Source organism: Salmo salar, chromosome 20, assembly GCF_965601325.2.
Source record: "Salmo salar chromosome 20, fSalSal1, whole genome shotgun sequence".
NCBI classification, from domain to species: domain Eukaryota; kingdom Metazoa; phylum Chordata; class Actinopteri; order Salmoniformes; family Salmonidae; genus Salmo; species Salmo salar.
In genome coordinates, this window is record NC_138310.1 from 29,823,471 (window position 1) to 29,839,112 (window position 15,642).

Genomic DNA, 15,642 nt, shown 5'->3' on the forward strand with positions numbered 1-15,642 from the left:
GACACTATCCGAAATGGTAAATCAGGGTTACGAGCATGGCGCAATTCGTGACAAAAAAAATCTAAATATTCCATTACCGTACTTCGAAGCATGTCAACCGCTGTTTAAAATCAATTTTTATGCAATTTTTCTCGTAAAAAAGCGATAATATTCCGACCGGGAATCTCCGTTTAGGTGAACAGAGGAAAGAAAACAAAGCTTTCGGTCGAAGCGGGCACGAGCCTGAGTCTCACAGTACTGTAACCAGCCACTACCCAAACGCGCTACTTTGTTTCAGCCAGAGCCTGCAAAGCCACGATTCAGCTTTTTGCCGCCTTCTGAGAGCCTATGGCAGCCGTAGGAAGTGTCACGTAACAGCAGAGATCCTTTGTAATGGATAGAGATGGCAAAGAAGGCCAAGAAATGGTCAGACAGGGTACTTCCTGTACAGAATCTTCTCAGGTTTTGACCTGCCATTTGAGTTCTGTTATACTCACAGACACCATTCAAAAAGTTTAAGAAAATTTGAAGTGTGTTCTAACCAAAGCCAATAATTATATGCATATTCTAGTTACTGGGCAGGAGTAGTAACCAGATTAAATCGGGTACGTTTTTTATCCAGCCGTGTCAATACTGCCCCCTAGCCCTAACAGGTTAATGATCAATGGGTCAGAGACAAGGGAGGAATTTCAGTCTGGGACTCATAGCAAGTTCTCATTGGTCCAAATTGTTTATACATTGAACCTGAAACAGGATACTTGATATTTGGCCATTGGCCCAGTTTTATTGCAAGGAATTCTAATTGGTCAACCACAGGCTAGGGCTGGGTTATAAAGAACATCCCGTCCCTTTGTTCTGTGGAGAGAATCACTGAGGACAGGGGAGAATAAACATCTACCTCCCCGCATGATTTGTCCTCTTTGAATAAACCCATTTTTGTCCCCTGATTTTCTTTGGGGTCTGTGTTATTGAAGAGTAACATCAACTGCTAGCAGTTAGAGTCCCGGAGGGTCAGAGTCACGCTCCTTGAATGCGACAGCTCTACCCTTTAACCCAGTGTGGATGTTGCCTGTTATCCATGGCTTCTGGTATGTACGTACGGTCACTATGGGGACGACGTCATCAATGCACTTATTGATGAAGCCAGTGACTGATGTGGGGTACTCCTCAATGCCATTGGAAGAATCCCGGAACATATTCCAGTCTGTGCTAGCAAAACAGTCCTGTAGCTTAGCATCTCCGTCTTCTGACCACTTATTATTGACCGAGTAACTGGTGCTTCCTGCTTTAGTTTTTTCTGCTAAGTAGGAATAAGAAGCATAGAATTATGGTCAGATTTGCCAAATGGAGGGTGAGGGAGAGCTTTGTACGCATCTCTGTGTGTATAGCAAAAGGTGGTCTAGTTTTCTTTCTCTGGTTGCACATGTAAAATGCTGGTAGAAATTAAGTTTCCCTGCATTAAAGTCCCCGGCCACTAGGAGCGCCGCCTCTGGATGAGGCAGTTTTTAATCTTTGCTTTACTGTAAAAGGCTTTACACTTTTTTTTTTTGTAAAAAAAAAAAAGCCTCTGGTATTATTTAACATTTATTTAGTGTCATTTACACTGTTCCAAATTGCCCTAAAAATAAAAAAATACTAATAATGCTCCTTTTTCTTGATCTCTTATTATTACTATTATGATGATCATCATTATAATAATAATGTGATTATCATTAGTAGGCTTAGTACAGCAGCCTTGTATAACCACCATTGAGCTGTAGACCTAAGAGCGCATCCTGTTGAGTCTTAATACGGTAACTTGCTTAGGCCTATATTTCAATACTCATAGGTTACTGTATCAGTCATTTATTCGTTCACGTCATCACACAGCATACGAAGTCATTCATGATTTGAAATGCAATCAAGCATTTTTGTTTTAAAATAAAGTGAGCCTTGAATAATTAGCTTAAACAATAAATAAACCGTTCCATTTCAGAAATTGCATTCACGAATGAATGCGACTGTTTTCAGTCTTTGCTATAAAGGCTTAGCAAAAAAAACATTACAACAGACTCTCTGGTACGCTTATAAAAGTTAGCGTTGTTCCAAACAGTCAGAAAACTTATATTGTAATATAACAGCACCTGTTTGGCACACATAATATGCATGCAGAGCTTGCTACTTATTTTTCTTGATCTCCAGTATTTTCCACAACTAGTCGAATGAATTCCACACATCGGACTTCCCCTTTACCTCATGAGCAACCAGTAGCCTGCACCCATTTCGGTGTTACGGTGTTCAGAGTTTATTATAACCAATTTATTGACGTGATTATATGCTATACAGTGTAGGTCAGACCCTATTGGTCACGTGCATGCGATGCATAGATGTCACGTAAAGACAGTAAGGGTTGAGGGAATGTTTTTCCTAAAAATTAGGGATTTCGGTAACAGAACTCTTCAGTCAGAAATGGCTGTAATTATGTTGCAGCTTCAGCAACACGGACAGAGCAATAAACACCATGGTGAAGAAAGACAACCGGTGCTTGTCACAGTCACTCCCTGTCTTATTTTTTTAAGACAGCGTAGCAAGTCAGCCTGGCCAGGCACAATCAAATCAATTGCTGGTCGGACTCCCTCTAGTCATTTGTGTATCTTAATTATTTAATCAAACAGTAAAGCATCAGACAAGCTCAGTGAATATAGTTGATTTGACTAAAACACAGGATGTTTCTACATGTGTAAAAATACCCTTTTAAAAACATTTTGACCAATCGATTTCTCAAAATAACAGACGACTCTTGGTCAACAAAGATTTTTTGGGGGTTGGGGACAGCCCTAGATTAATCCAAAGAAAAAACTTAAAACTAAGTTTCCCCTTTTATCTGTGGATTAATTGTCAGAGTAGAGAACACACGATTTTGTATGACACAAAATGGGTCAAAATTCTAGAAAGATCCAACAACAAAAAAATGATCTGCATTCAAAGTAAAATAAAATGTTTTCTTCCCAGGACAAATTAGTTAGCAACAACAAGCTAGGTAAATGTCCATGAATTTTGCGTGTTTCGACCTGACCCCAAATTAATATAGTTGGTTCACAGTTGGTTTTTGGCATTTTAACCTGCGTGTCATGAAAGTGTCTGGTCAGCGTCTGGTCAGCCTGTTACATCTGGAGTATTTCTCGTCTTATCCGGTGTCCTGTGTGAATTTAAATATGCTCTCTCTAATTCTCTCTTTTTTTCATTTCTCTCTCTTGGAGGACATGAGCCCTAGGACCATGCCTCAGGACTACCTGGCATGATGACTTCTTGCTGTCCCCAGTCCACCTGGCCGTGCTGCTGCTCCAGTTTCAACTGTTCTGCCTGCGGCTATGGAACCCTGACCTGTTCACCGGACGTGCTACCTGTCCCAGACCTGCTGTTTTCAACTCTCTAGAGACAGCAGGAGTGGTAGAGATACTCTCAATGATCAGCTATGAAAAAGCCAACTGACACTTACTCTTGAGTTGCTGACTTGTTGCACCCTCGACAACTACTATGATTATTATTATTTGACCATGCTGGTCATTTATGAACATTTCAACATCTTGGCCATGTTCTGTTATAATCGCCACCCGGCACAGCCAGAAGAGGACTGGCCACCCCTCATAGCCTGGTTCCTCTCTAGGTTTCTTCCTAGGTTTTGGCCTGTCTAGGGAGTTTTTCCTAGCCACCGTGCTTCTACACCTGCATTGCTTGCTGTTTGGGGCTTTAGGCTGGGTTTCTGTACAGCACTTTGAGATATCAGCTGATGTAAGAAGGGCTATATAGATACATTTGATTTGGTGGGGATAGACAAAAATCAACCTTCACGTGCGGAGCCGATTTGGTGAAGCTGTCAGAAAGAACCTGTCACTGACTAGGAGGAACAATCATAGGGTAACAGATTAGCCCAAATACTGTAGGTTTAAATATGACAAATGGCCTAACACTACGTTTTCCGTGAATGGAGCATCCGGTCTGTCAAATACACTCATCTCTAAGAAAACCTCTCGAACTCTGACTGGTTGCATCACACAACAATAAGCATGCAGAGAGGCCAGTCTGTTACATTATAGTCTATGGACTTATGTATCCATAGTTGTTGATCCAATTAGATGATGATGATACAGTACAATATAGGGTAGCTCAAACATGACTCCTCCATTTTTGAGCAAGAAAGTTAACCCCCTACAACAACTGCTCCTGGGCGCCGATGATGTGGACGTCAATTAAGGCACATCGCTGATTGAGGGGTTGCATTTCGGTCAAATGCATTCAGTTGTGCAACTGACTAGGTATCCCCTTTCCCCCCTTCCCTATTCCCAATGGGCACAACTTTATAGTGCTGCAGGAGAGAATAATCCTGCTTTCTCTCCAACTGCCTCAAAGCAGATGATCTAAAGTGGGCTTAAAGAGTAGACATTGTTTACCATGGTGGCCCACTTCGGTGCTGAAACCTGGCTGAGTGGGTGTGTTGACACTAGAGGTCGACCGATTAAGTCAGCATGGCCAATTAATTAGGGCCGATTTCAAGTTTCCAATAATCTGTCATCTGCATTTTTGGACGCCGATTACATTGCACTCCACGAGGAGACTGCGTGGCAGGCTGACCACCTGTTACCCGAGTGCAGCAAGGAGCCAAGGTAAGTTGCTAGCTAGCATTAAACTTACCTTGTAAAGATTGATTATTTAAAAAAAAATTAACTACACATGGTTGATGATATTACTAGTTTATCTAGCTTGTCCTGCGTTGCATATAATCGATGCAGTGCCTGTTAATTTATCATTGAATCCCAGCCTACTTCGACAAACGGGTGTTGATTTAACAAATGCATTAGCAAAAAATGCACTGTCGTTGCACCAATGTACCTAACCATAAACATCAATGGGTTCCTTAAAATCAATACACAAGTATATATTTTTAAAACCTGCATATTTAGTTAAAAGAAATTCATGTTAGCAGGCAATATTAACTAGGGAAATTGTGTCACTTCTCTTGTGTTCTGTGCAAGCAGAGTCAGGGTATATGTAGCAGCTCGTTACGAACTGTGTGAAGACCATTTCTTCCTAACAAAGACCGGAATTAATTTGCCAGAATTGTACATAATTATGACATAACATTGAAAGGTTGTGCAATGTAAGAGCAATATTTAGACTTATGGATGCCACCCGTTAGATAAAATACAGAACGGTTCTGTATTTCACAGCAGCAGGCTCATAAGCATTCATTCAGACAACACTTTCCTGCGTTTGCCAGCAGCTCTTCGCAATGCTTGAAGCACAGCGCCGTTTATGACTTCAAGCCTATCAACTCCTAAGATTAGGCTGGCAATACTACAGTGCCTATAAGAACATCCAATAGTCAAAGGTATATGAAAACAAAATGGTAGAGAGAAATAGTCCTAATAATTCCTATAATAACTACAACCTAAAACTTCTTAACTGGGAATATTGAAGACTCATGTTAAAAGGAACCACCAGCTTTCATATGTTCTCATGTTCTGAACAAGGAACTTAAACCTTAGCTTTTTAACATGGCACATATTGCACTTTGGCTTTTCTCCAACACTATGTTTTTGCATTATTTAAACCAAATTGTACATGTTTCATAATTATATATATATATATATATATAAAATAAACAAATAAAATAATCAGCATTGGCTTTTTTTGGTCCTCCAATAAAATCGGTATCGGCGTTGAAAAATCCTAATCAGTTGACCTCTAATTGACACCTCCCATATGTTCAGCGGGGGCAGTTACACTGAACACATCAAGTTAGAGCGACTTAAAGGAGCAATTAGGGTTAAGTGCCTTGCTCAAAGGCACACACCAATATTTTGCTTAGTTAGCGCTGGGATTCGAACCAGCGACATTTTGTTTACTGGCCCAACACTCTTAACCACTAAGCTACCTGCTGCTTCCTTACTTTTAACTGACCCCTTAACGGACTGCTGTCAGTTGGTCCAAAATGTCTCCATGGCATCTACTTTGAAAGACACTGAATGTGGATCATTTCATGCAGAAATTAGTACAATACAGTTGATAATCCACACTAAAGATTAAATAGGCCTCTCTTATGCCATTGAAAGAGGGCAAAAAGTGTTTCCTGTCCTGGCTGGGATTAAAAGGAATGCTGGTGCCAGATACACCCTGCTCAGTTAAAGTTCTAGTAGACTGGACTGTAGTGTAAATGACAATGTCAAAAGTGAAATTAGCTGATATAAAAAATATATAAAAAAAAAAAGAGATGATAAAATGTAATAGATAGAGGCTTATTAAAGCCTCATCTAACTGCTATACTTTTACCACTTTTCCCCTCACGTCCTTATGATAGTCCGCTATCATGGCACACAGTAGGCTATTCTGTGGTTGAGTGATGCCTCCATTCATCGCAGAGCCCATCAATGCCTGGCTAATGGCAGGACTAGAGACTGAGGGAGGAGTACTCCTGGTATATTCCAGAGCTGCCTGCAACAGATGAGGGGGTGGTGGTTAATAGGTTGAATCGGGCTTCGCCAGCCACCGCCCCCCCCAGAGAGCACTCCCTACCCACGATGACAGACAGCTTGCACTACCTACGGACACTAGATAGGACCGACTTCCCATACATGATGCACCAGTAAACATTAAACACCCACGTAATCCATAACTCAATTTACACACACAAAAAAAATGTTTTTAAAGAAAACTCTTTACCCCTAGTTTATAGTAATCAGAAGGATATGATGGTTTTGTTGCGGCACTATACCTCATCCCAGGAGGGATCTGTCTCCTAGGAGTGTTTACCCGGTTTGGCTGCCTGGACTCAGCACAGCAGACTATGGCGCTGACGCAGGTATCCAGAGACGGGCAAATGGCAAAAGCAGCCCCTTCCTCTCCCTTATAACAAATCAGTCAAGCTCATATTGGGTGCACTGCAAAGCTACCAGATCAAGTTGATCTGAATATAAAAGCTGTGAGTGCTAGTTAATGTGTATGGTGGTACTCCTAAAAAATAACAAAAACATTTATAAAAAAAAAAAGAAGAAAAAAAAAAGAAGAGGCCATCAGGCTGGTTGTCATGGTTCTTTTTACTGACAGCTGCCTGCTATACCTCTAACATACATTGCTAGCTAAGTGCCTCCGTTTCAGACCATCTGTAACCTTACAGTACTTGCCTAGCTGACCAAACTCCACAGTGAAGGGAGTTTCTGATGAACTCCACAACTTCCTTCACCGTGAAGTTCAGTCAACTAGCTACTACTCGCCCAACAATTATCTACAGTAGCTAGATATTGTAACGTTATTGGGAGATCTCAAAACCCTCGTTGATAATACCCACCAAACGACCTATGTAACTTATGTAGCTAGTCGTAGTATGACAATGCTAACTTGACAATACGTTTAACATCCAGCCTTCTCACCCACAAAAAATATATAAAAAAAAAAAACACATTATCAAAGTTAGTTAACTAGCTAGAAATGTTATTAAATATACTTTTAGCTAACGTTAACCTCTATCTAGCCAGTATCGTTAGCCAGTTACCTAGCCACTTCAGTGTTCTGAAGCAAACAGACACCTGGTAGCTTACCTTTACTAACTAACCAGAACACGTATTTCGCGGTACCTTTCACAACCTAACGTTACTTAACTAGCGGGTGGCTTTGGTTAGCTAGTTTGTTAGCTGCTAAACTAACGTTAACTAGCTAGTGTGGTAACCAGAGCTGTGTATACTGTAGTTACTGTAAAGCGTCAAGAAGCTAGCTAGCGTTAGCTGCTTTAACTGGCTAACTTCACTAGTTAGTCCAAGAACCCATTTTAACTGGTTGTTAACTAGCCAGTTAGAATATGCATTTGTTGTCTAGGAAGTCAGCTAGTTAACGCTACATAGGCCAAGTTGGCTAGCTAGCACAGCCTCCCCAACTTTGGGACTGCTACTCGGCTTCAAGTGTGTTCACAGTAACACAAAGCTTCTCAAAACAACCACCAGCGAGGGAAAAACCAATCGAGACATGAGAAATGACATACGAGCGTAACTTACCATCGCTTCGCTTTATTTCAACGTACACGCCGACGACGATTTTCCCAAAACTACCCAACATTCTTCATTAGTGTAGAGTATCCTGAAAGATGTTGACTTTTTGTGCTTGAAATAAATCTACTTTGACCGGAGGATGCATGGAGCAGCCAGCCAGAGAGAAATAAGGGATTTCAATAGTTACCACAGCCACAAAGTCAGAGTTGGATACATCGTAAAAAATAGAAAACAAAAAATATATTTTTGGTATTCCTTTAGGGTTAGGTTTAAAATCACATTTTAAGACGATAAATTGTAGAAATTGGCGGTTGTTTTTTACTAGTGACGATCAGAAAGAAGTGACCGAACGTGTATGCATGCACATACTCAAACTGTTAATAAAATATAAATGCTTTGTGAAGTGTCAAACAGACAATTTCGCAATCCATACTGCTGCACATAACATAGCCTGGTCCTAGATCAATGTGTTCTTGCCAATACCAACTCCATTGCTGTGTTTGTTTGGCATGACAAGTACTTGTCGTGATAGCGCACAGGCATTCTGTTTTCATCTGACCCCAGTCTAGAGTGATTTGTTCTTGCAATCATGTTGTTTCAGGCACATGCCATTTCAGATATAATTCTTCAGGTACTTTTTCAAAAGTAACTGCTTCTCTTTACTGTAGCTCAGGTGTTTCCAGTGTTTCTCCCCCCCAAGTGAATTATCAACATAAAACTTTCCAAATCTGCTAGCGAGGATAAAGAAATGCATGTGAAAACCAAATCAAAGTTCACTCAAAATATTGAAGTCTACAATTAAAAGTAGAATAATTCATATATAATTGCTGCAATTAACATAAGGGTTGATTGAATGACAGCCCAATTGTTCATCATTCTTTCATTTGAACAAGTAAGCCATAGGATGGAAAAAAGCAAAAAATGTGAAGCCCCAAAGCAGTTCCCTTAATAATTTGCATTCCCTTTTCACTGATCAATAAAATCAGGGTCTTATGCCATCTATGTTCCACACTGAAATTTGTGTTTTCAACATGTTACATAACAGATAGTGCGTGTTTGAAATAAAAATGTAACATGTGCCACATTTTTGACATTAACAAAAACCAAAAAAACACTTCATAGACGAGCCAGGACAATCAGTAGCATAGTCTCTATGCTAACCATGCTGCCAGAGACAGCTCCACGGGCCCTCATTGCTGGCGATGGCTCAGGGGCCCTCAAGCATGTTCACAGCCACCTCTTCATTATTGTCTCTAAAGGAACAAGATACATGTCATTAACATGGCAAATCAATGTTGAGTAGCAAAATACCATATCATTACTATTACCTGGGATGTGTTCAGTTCGCTTGCGTGATGGTGCGTACTAAACAGCACGTTTCTCCAAAACGGTGCACAATCTTCAACAACCTTTGGTGAACGTTTGCTCCCGTTGGGTGGGTGTGGCGTGTTGTGGCCTGATCAATATGGGTGTGACCATTTGAAATCGGTAATCGCCCTCTAGGTCATCATAATCACTACGTTCTTCAATTGGTCGTTAAGTGCAGTATAGTTTCCATTGAATTCAGCCTTGCACACCGTTCGGTCATACTGAACGCACCCCAGGTAGTAAAATAATGTTCTCTACTATACCTATTGGCAGGACCTCCATTCTGATTGGTACCGTTGTTCAGAGCGCTCATCTCAGTCTCTTCATCTCTGCAGCAAAACATGCAGCAGTGATCACTCAATACATCTTACATCTGATTAAAACATGAATATTAGACTTACTGGTTTCTACTGGCACCCTGATGCTTGTGTCTGTAGGGAGACAGAAGCAGTGTTTTAACTTGTAACGAAGAGAATAAAAGCTTATTCTAAAAGACAGTGAATATTTTATGAAAGTTCTAGTATGAATATCTGTGTGTGTGTGTGTGTGTGTGTGTCTAAGAGCGACTAAGAACAACTTTAACAGAACATACCTGATCAAATAGACGACAATGACAATGACACCAACAGAGCCTGACAGAGATGAGTGCCAATTAATCAAAACCATTACTTTCAAAGACTTAATACTGTGATCCTAGCATTAGAGAGGAGTAATGCAGGCTCTAATGGTACTAAACTGCACCTGGAACTATAGACGAAGCAATAATTTCAACATGGAACTGAGTAAGTATCAGGTGAATATAATGTGGAAGACATTCTAAAGAAACTAATATCTCACCTTGTCACCTCGTAACAGGATAATCCCTGCAGGGTCAGGCACTCAAGCCCAGGAAATAAGCAGAAGAATATAGGAGACCATGGCAAGAGCAGAAACAGATACAGCAGCATGAAAGCTTAGCCCTCAAGTAATCATTGTTATTAGTTATGCCGGCCAGAACAGCTTCACAAAAATACAAACTCATGACGTATTCTGTAGAAGTACTGTAGCAATACTAGCAACGGAATAACCCCAGCCATGCCAGCGGCAACAGGAAAAACAGTAGCAGAGCCCTCAACTATTAACAAACATTTAACATGGATAGTGCTTTTCATTACAGAGTTCTTCTCAAGGCTCTACTTAGGAAAAAACATTTTATTGCAATAGCTAAAAATAATTCTCAGATTAGGACTAGGCCTATGAGAAATAGTCTGTAAAAGTGGGTTTTTAAGGCCCATTTTAAAAGTTTGGATTGGTGGAGTGGCTCTCAGAGGGTAAGGGAGAGCATTCCATCGACAAGAAGCAAGGGAGCAAAAGGCTTGCCCCCCCCCCCCAAAAAAAAGAATCCCATTTAAGATGTAGGACAGGATAGGATAGATAGAAGGGGCCATTCAGTGTAACTTACAAAGAACTGAAGTGACAATGACGCCTACAGATGATGAACCTATGGGAACAGAAAATCGCAATTGTTTAATTGTACAAACAGGGCAGTTTGAACGCAATCTCTGGTCTTCAGCTGTTGAAGTTAACCTCAATAATTCAGACTAATACAGTTAAAACCTAACCCTTCTGTTTTAATGTAGCTCACCATTGAGAGGTGGGGGTGACAAAGTGTTGTTGCCTGTTTAAAGAACAAGGGGAGAGTTACAATAGACAAAATAAGACTCAAACCCTAAAATGATCAAAATTAAATATTTTAGGTTAACTCAAACATGTTTTTGTTGCAAACAGACAGACCCCATGGACAGAGACCTTGCCTTGCACAGAAACTCACTGTATATACCTTGAATAGCCTCCAACAATGGTGGACACTCTGAAACATAATAAGTTGCAGAAATGTTAAACATTTAAAAACATCAAGGCTCACCATGGATATGGTTAAAAATGTCTTCAGTTGAAGTCAATACCTGTCTTCTCAGAGGAGACATAGTTAGCCAAATATTCCATATTACACTCGACCTCCTTATCCATAAGCACATATGCCCGACCATCATGGTGGCAAGCAGTCTTCGGCTTTTGAGGAATGCTTGTGCAGGGTGGAATCTGTAAACCCTTCAACAGCTCATCCTCCCCACACCATATCTTATTCACAGCACATCCAGGACTCTTACAGGCAATGCATGACACGTTCCAGTGATCTACAATGGCACACAAAGACAAGGCACAACAAATACCTGTTCTGCTCAATATACAAAACAATTCATTATTGCTAAAAAAAAAAAAAATTCAATCCTCACCGTTGCTTGTATCAATAAAGAGACCCTCAACGCCACATGGCATCCTGGACATGAATATCAAAAATACAATCCCTACAGTGAAACAAAATATTAGAGGCATATCTATAGCATATGGATCACATCATTTGAATTCAGAAAGTAAACTGAAATTACAATTCTCAATGCTTCTCTGAGAAAATGTTGAATTAGAATCAGTTTACTTCTTAAATTCAAATACAATTGACCCAGACCATGTTTCACATAAAGATTAACATCTTATATGTACATACAACGCATTTGCAAAGTATTCAGACCCCTTCCCTTTGTTACATTACAGCCTTGTTCTAAAATGGATCAAATAAAATAAATCATACACACAATGACAAAGCAAAAACAGGCTTAGACTTCTTTACTTCGTATTTACTTCGCCACCATGGACTTTTTTTGCCTTTACCTCCCTTATCTCAACTCATTTACTCACATTGTATATAGACTTATTTTTCTACTGTATGTTTGTTTTACTCCATATGTAACTGTGTTGTTGTATGTGTCGAACTGCTTTGCTTTATCTTGGCCAGGTCGCAATTGTAAATGAGAGCTTGTTCTCAACTTGCCTACCTGGTTAAATAAAAATATTTGCAAAAGTATAAATAAAAATAAAAAAAACACAAATACCTTATTTACATAGGTATTCAGACCCTTTGCTATTATACTCAAAATTGATCTCAAGTGCATCCTGTTTCCATTGATCATCCTTGAGATGTTCCACCTGTGGTAAATTCAATATACACAGAAATCCAAAGTAAAGGAATTAAGAATATATAAATATTTGGACGTGCAATGTCGGAGCGGCATAGACTTCCCTGTGGCTCAGTTGGTAGAGCATGGTGTTTGCAACGCCAGCATGGTGTGTGCAACGCCAGGGTTGTGGGTTTGATTCCCACGGGGGGCCAGTACAAAAAAATATATATATAATAATTTAAAAAATGCATGAAATGTATGCATTCACTACTGTAAGTCGCTCTGGATAAGAGCGTCTGCTAAATTACTAAAATGTCAATGTAAACTAAGATACAGTAGAATATATACATATGAGATGAATAATGCAAAACATGTAAACATTTTTAAAGTGGCCAGTGATTTCAAGTTTATGTATATAGGGCAGCAGCCTCTAAGGTGCTACTGATGGCTATTTAACAGTTTGATGGCCTTGATAGACTGAAAAACAGCTTCTCTCGGTTCCAGCTTTGATGCACCTGTACTGACCTCGCCTTCTAGACGATAGTGGGGTGAACAGGCTGCGGCTCAGGTGGTTGTTGTCCTTGATTACCTTTTGGCCTTCCTGTGACGTCGGGTGCTGTAAGTGTCCTGGAGGCAGGTAGTTTGCCCCCGGTGATGCGTTGGGACAGACTGCACCACCCTCTGGAGAACCCTGTGGTTCCGAGGCCCGACAGACTGCACCACCCTCTGGAGAACCCTGTGGTTCCGAGGCCCGACAGACTGCTCTCAATTGTAAAAGTTTGTGAGGGTTTTTCAAGACAAATTTCTTCAGCCTCCTGAAGGTGAAGAGGCACTGTTGCGCCTTCTACGCTGTCTATGTGGGTGGACCATTTCAGTTTGTCAGTGATGTATACACAAAGGAACTTGAAGCTTTCCACCTTCTCCACTGTGGTCCTGTCGATGTGGATAGGGGGTGCTCCCTCTGCCGTTTCCACGATGATCTCCTTTGTTTTGTTGACGTTTACTGAGAGGTTGTTTTCCTGGCACCACACTCCCAGGTCCCTCACCTCCTCCCTGTAGGCTGTCTCATCATTGTTGCCATTCAGGCCTACTACTGTTGTGTCGTCTGCAAACTTGATTGAGTTGGAGGTGTGCGTGGCCCTGCAGTTTTGGGTGAACAGGAGGTATAGAAGGGGGCTAAGCACGCATCCTTCTGGGGCCCGTGTTGAGGATCAGCGAAGTGGAGATGTTTCCTATCTTCACCACCTGGGGGCAGCCCATCAGGAAGTCCAGGACCCAGTTGCACAGGGCGGGGTTCAGATCCAGGGCCTGGCATGCCAAATAATGTCCCCCGGTCAAATATTGTCCCCCTCTATGTCACAATGGGATTCTATGAGTTCTAACTTCTGTTGCTAAAATTTGCAACATTTTGACCAGATTACATAATGAACCAACGTGTTACTAAGCTGGTTGCTTGGTTACCTCATAGCAGTCGAAGGAAGGAGGACGCCGGCAGTTCTAGTTCACCTCAGAAGCGCTCGCTCAGTCCGCGCAAAATGATTTCCTCGGAATTGCTCTCCAAGAACGGTGTTTTTGACAGTGACAACCTGCTGCTTCAGAGGACCCAAAAGACTGGAAAGAGAACACTCTTTACCATATATTTGTCTTCATATAAGAAAATATTGTTAAATATAAATAATCTAAGCTGTTTTTATATTGATATTGCTAGCTACTCATTTAACTCAGATAGTTTTAATTAGCTAACGTTGTCTCGCTAAGTTAGCTAACTAACTGCTATTGTAGCTGCTTTCTGTTTGTATGAAGCTTGCACTTTAAATGGCATCCCTCAAGGAGATTTGATTTTATCTTTCCAACAACGCGAAGTACTATGACGGAACCACTGATCCAGCCCATGTTATGGAAATCAGCCTGGTTTGCATAGTGATGATGAAAATAACATTTAGGCTGTAATGATCTCCAAAATTCTAATCATTAGGTCATCACAACGTTGAAATTGCAACGGACGCTAATAGTTTATCAAATCCCATTGTGAAGTAGAGGGAGACATTATTTGGCAGGGCACATTTGGCATGACAGGCCCCGAGCTTAATGATGAGCTTGGAGGGTACTATGTAGAGGTCGACCAATTAATTAGGGCCGATTTCAAGTTTTCATAACAATCGGTAATCATCATTTTTGGACACCGATTATGGCCGATTACATTGCACTCCACAAGGAGACTGCGTGGCAGGCTGACTACCTGTTAAGCTAGTGCAGCAAGGAGCCAAGGTAAGGTGGTAGCTAGCATTAAACTTATCTTATAAAAACCAATCAATCTTAACATAATCACTAGTTAACTACACATGGTTGATGATATTACTAGTTTGTACTGCGTTGCATATAATCGATGTGGTGCCTGTTAATTTATCATTGAGTCACAGCCTACTTCGCCAAACGGGTGATTTAACAAGCGCATTCGCGATAAAAAGCACTATCGCTGCACCAATGTGTACCTAACCATAAACATCAATGCCATTCTTAAATTCAATACACAAGTATATATTTTTAAACCTGCATATTTAGTTAATATTGCCTGCAAACATGAATTTCTTTTAACTAGGGAAATTGTGTCACTTCTCTTGCATTCTGTGCAAGCAGAGTCAGGGTATTTGCAGCAGTTTGGGTCGCCTGGCTCGTTACGAACTGTGTGAAGACCATTTCTTCCTAACAAAGACTTAATTTGCCACAATTGTATATAATTATGACATAACATTGATGGTTGTGCAATGTAACAGCAATATTTAGACTTAGGGATGTCACCCGTTAGATAAAATACGGAACGGTTCCGTATTTCACTGAAAGAATAAACGTTTTGTTTTCGAAATCATAGTTTCCAGATTTGACCATTTTAAATGACCTAAGGCTCGTATTTCTGTGTGCTATTATAATGAAAGTCGATGATTTGATAGAGCAGTCTGACTGAGCAGTGGTAGGCAGCAGCAGGCTCGTAAGCATTCATTCAAACAGCACTTTCCAGCATTTGCCAGCAGATCTTCGCAGTGCTTTAAGCATTGCGCTGTTTATGACTTCATGCCTATCAACTCCCGAGATTAGGCTGGCAATACTAAAGTACCTATTAGAACATCCAATAGTCAAAGGTATATGAAATACAAATGGTATAGAGAGAAATACAACCTAAAACTTCTTACATGGGAATATTGAAGACTCATGTTAAAAGGAACCACCAGCTTTCATATGTTCTGAGCAAGGAACTTAAACATTAGCTTTTTTTACATGGCACATAT

General features: G+C 40.6%; 1 protein-coding gene across 8 annotated transcripts in view; it reads right to left on the reverse strand.

Annotated features, from left to right (window-relative positions):
* The window catches only part of LOC106580407 (kinesin-like protein KIF2A), a 37,197-nt gene extending 25,567 nt beyond the window's left edge, over positions 1 to 11,630 (reverse strand). For 7 of the 8 annotated variants that reach the window (XR_014381829.1, XM_082966340.1, XM_082966343.1 and 4 more), the window contains exons 1-6: positions 11,309 to 11,630; positions 11,185 to 11,214; positions 10,990 to 11,022; positions 9,958 to 10,845; positions 9,629 to 9,796; positions 8,004 to 9,250 (exon numbers count right to left, since the gene is read on the reverse strand). Coding sequence is in view for 6 of the 8 variants with exons in the window: in XM_082966340.1 (XP_082822466.1) it covers positions 8,004 to 8,064 (61 nt within the window). In the remaining 2 variants the exon portion in view is untranslated. Of the gene's footprint in view, positions 1 to 6,288; positions 6,451 to 8,003; positions 9,251 to 9,628; positions 9,797 to 9,957; positions 10,846 to 10,989; positions 11,023 to 11,184; positions 11,215 to 11,308 lie in introns of all 8 variants that reach the window. The other variant, XM_082966344.1, reaches the window with a different exon arrangement.
* Positions 11,631 to 15,642: the final 4,012 nt, after the last annotated feature.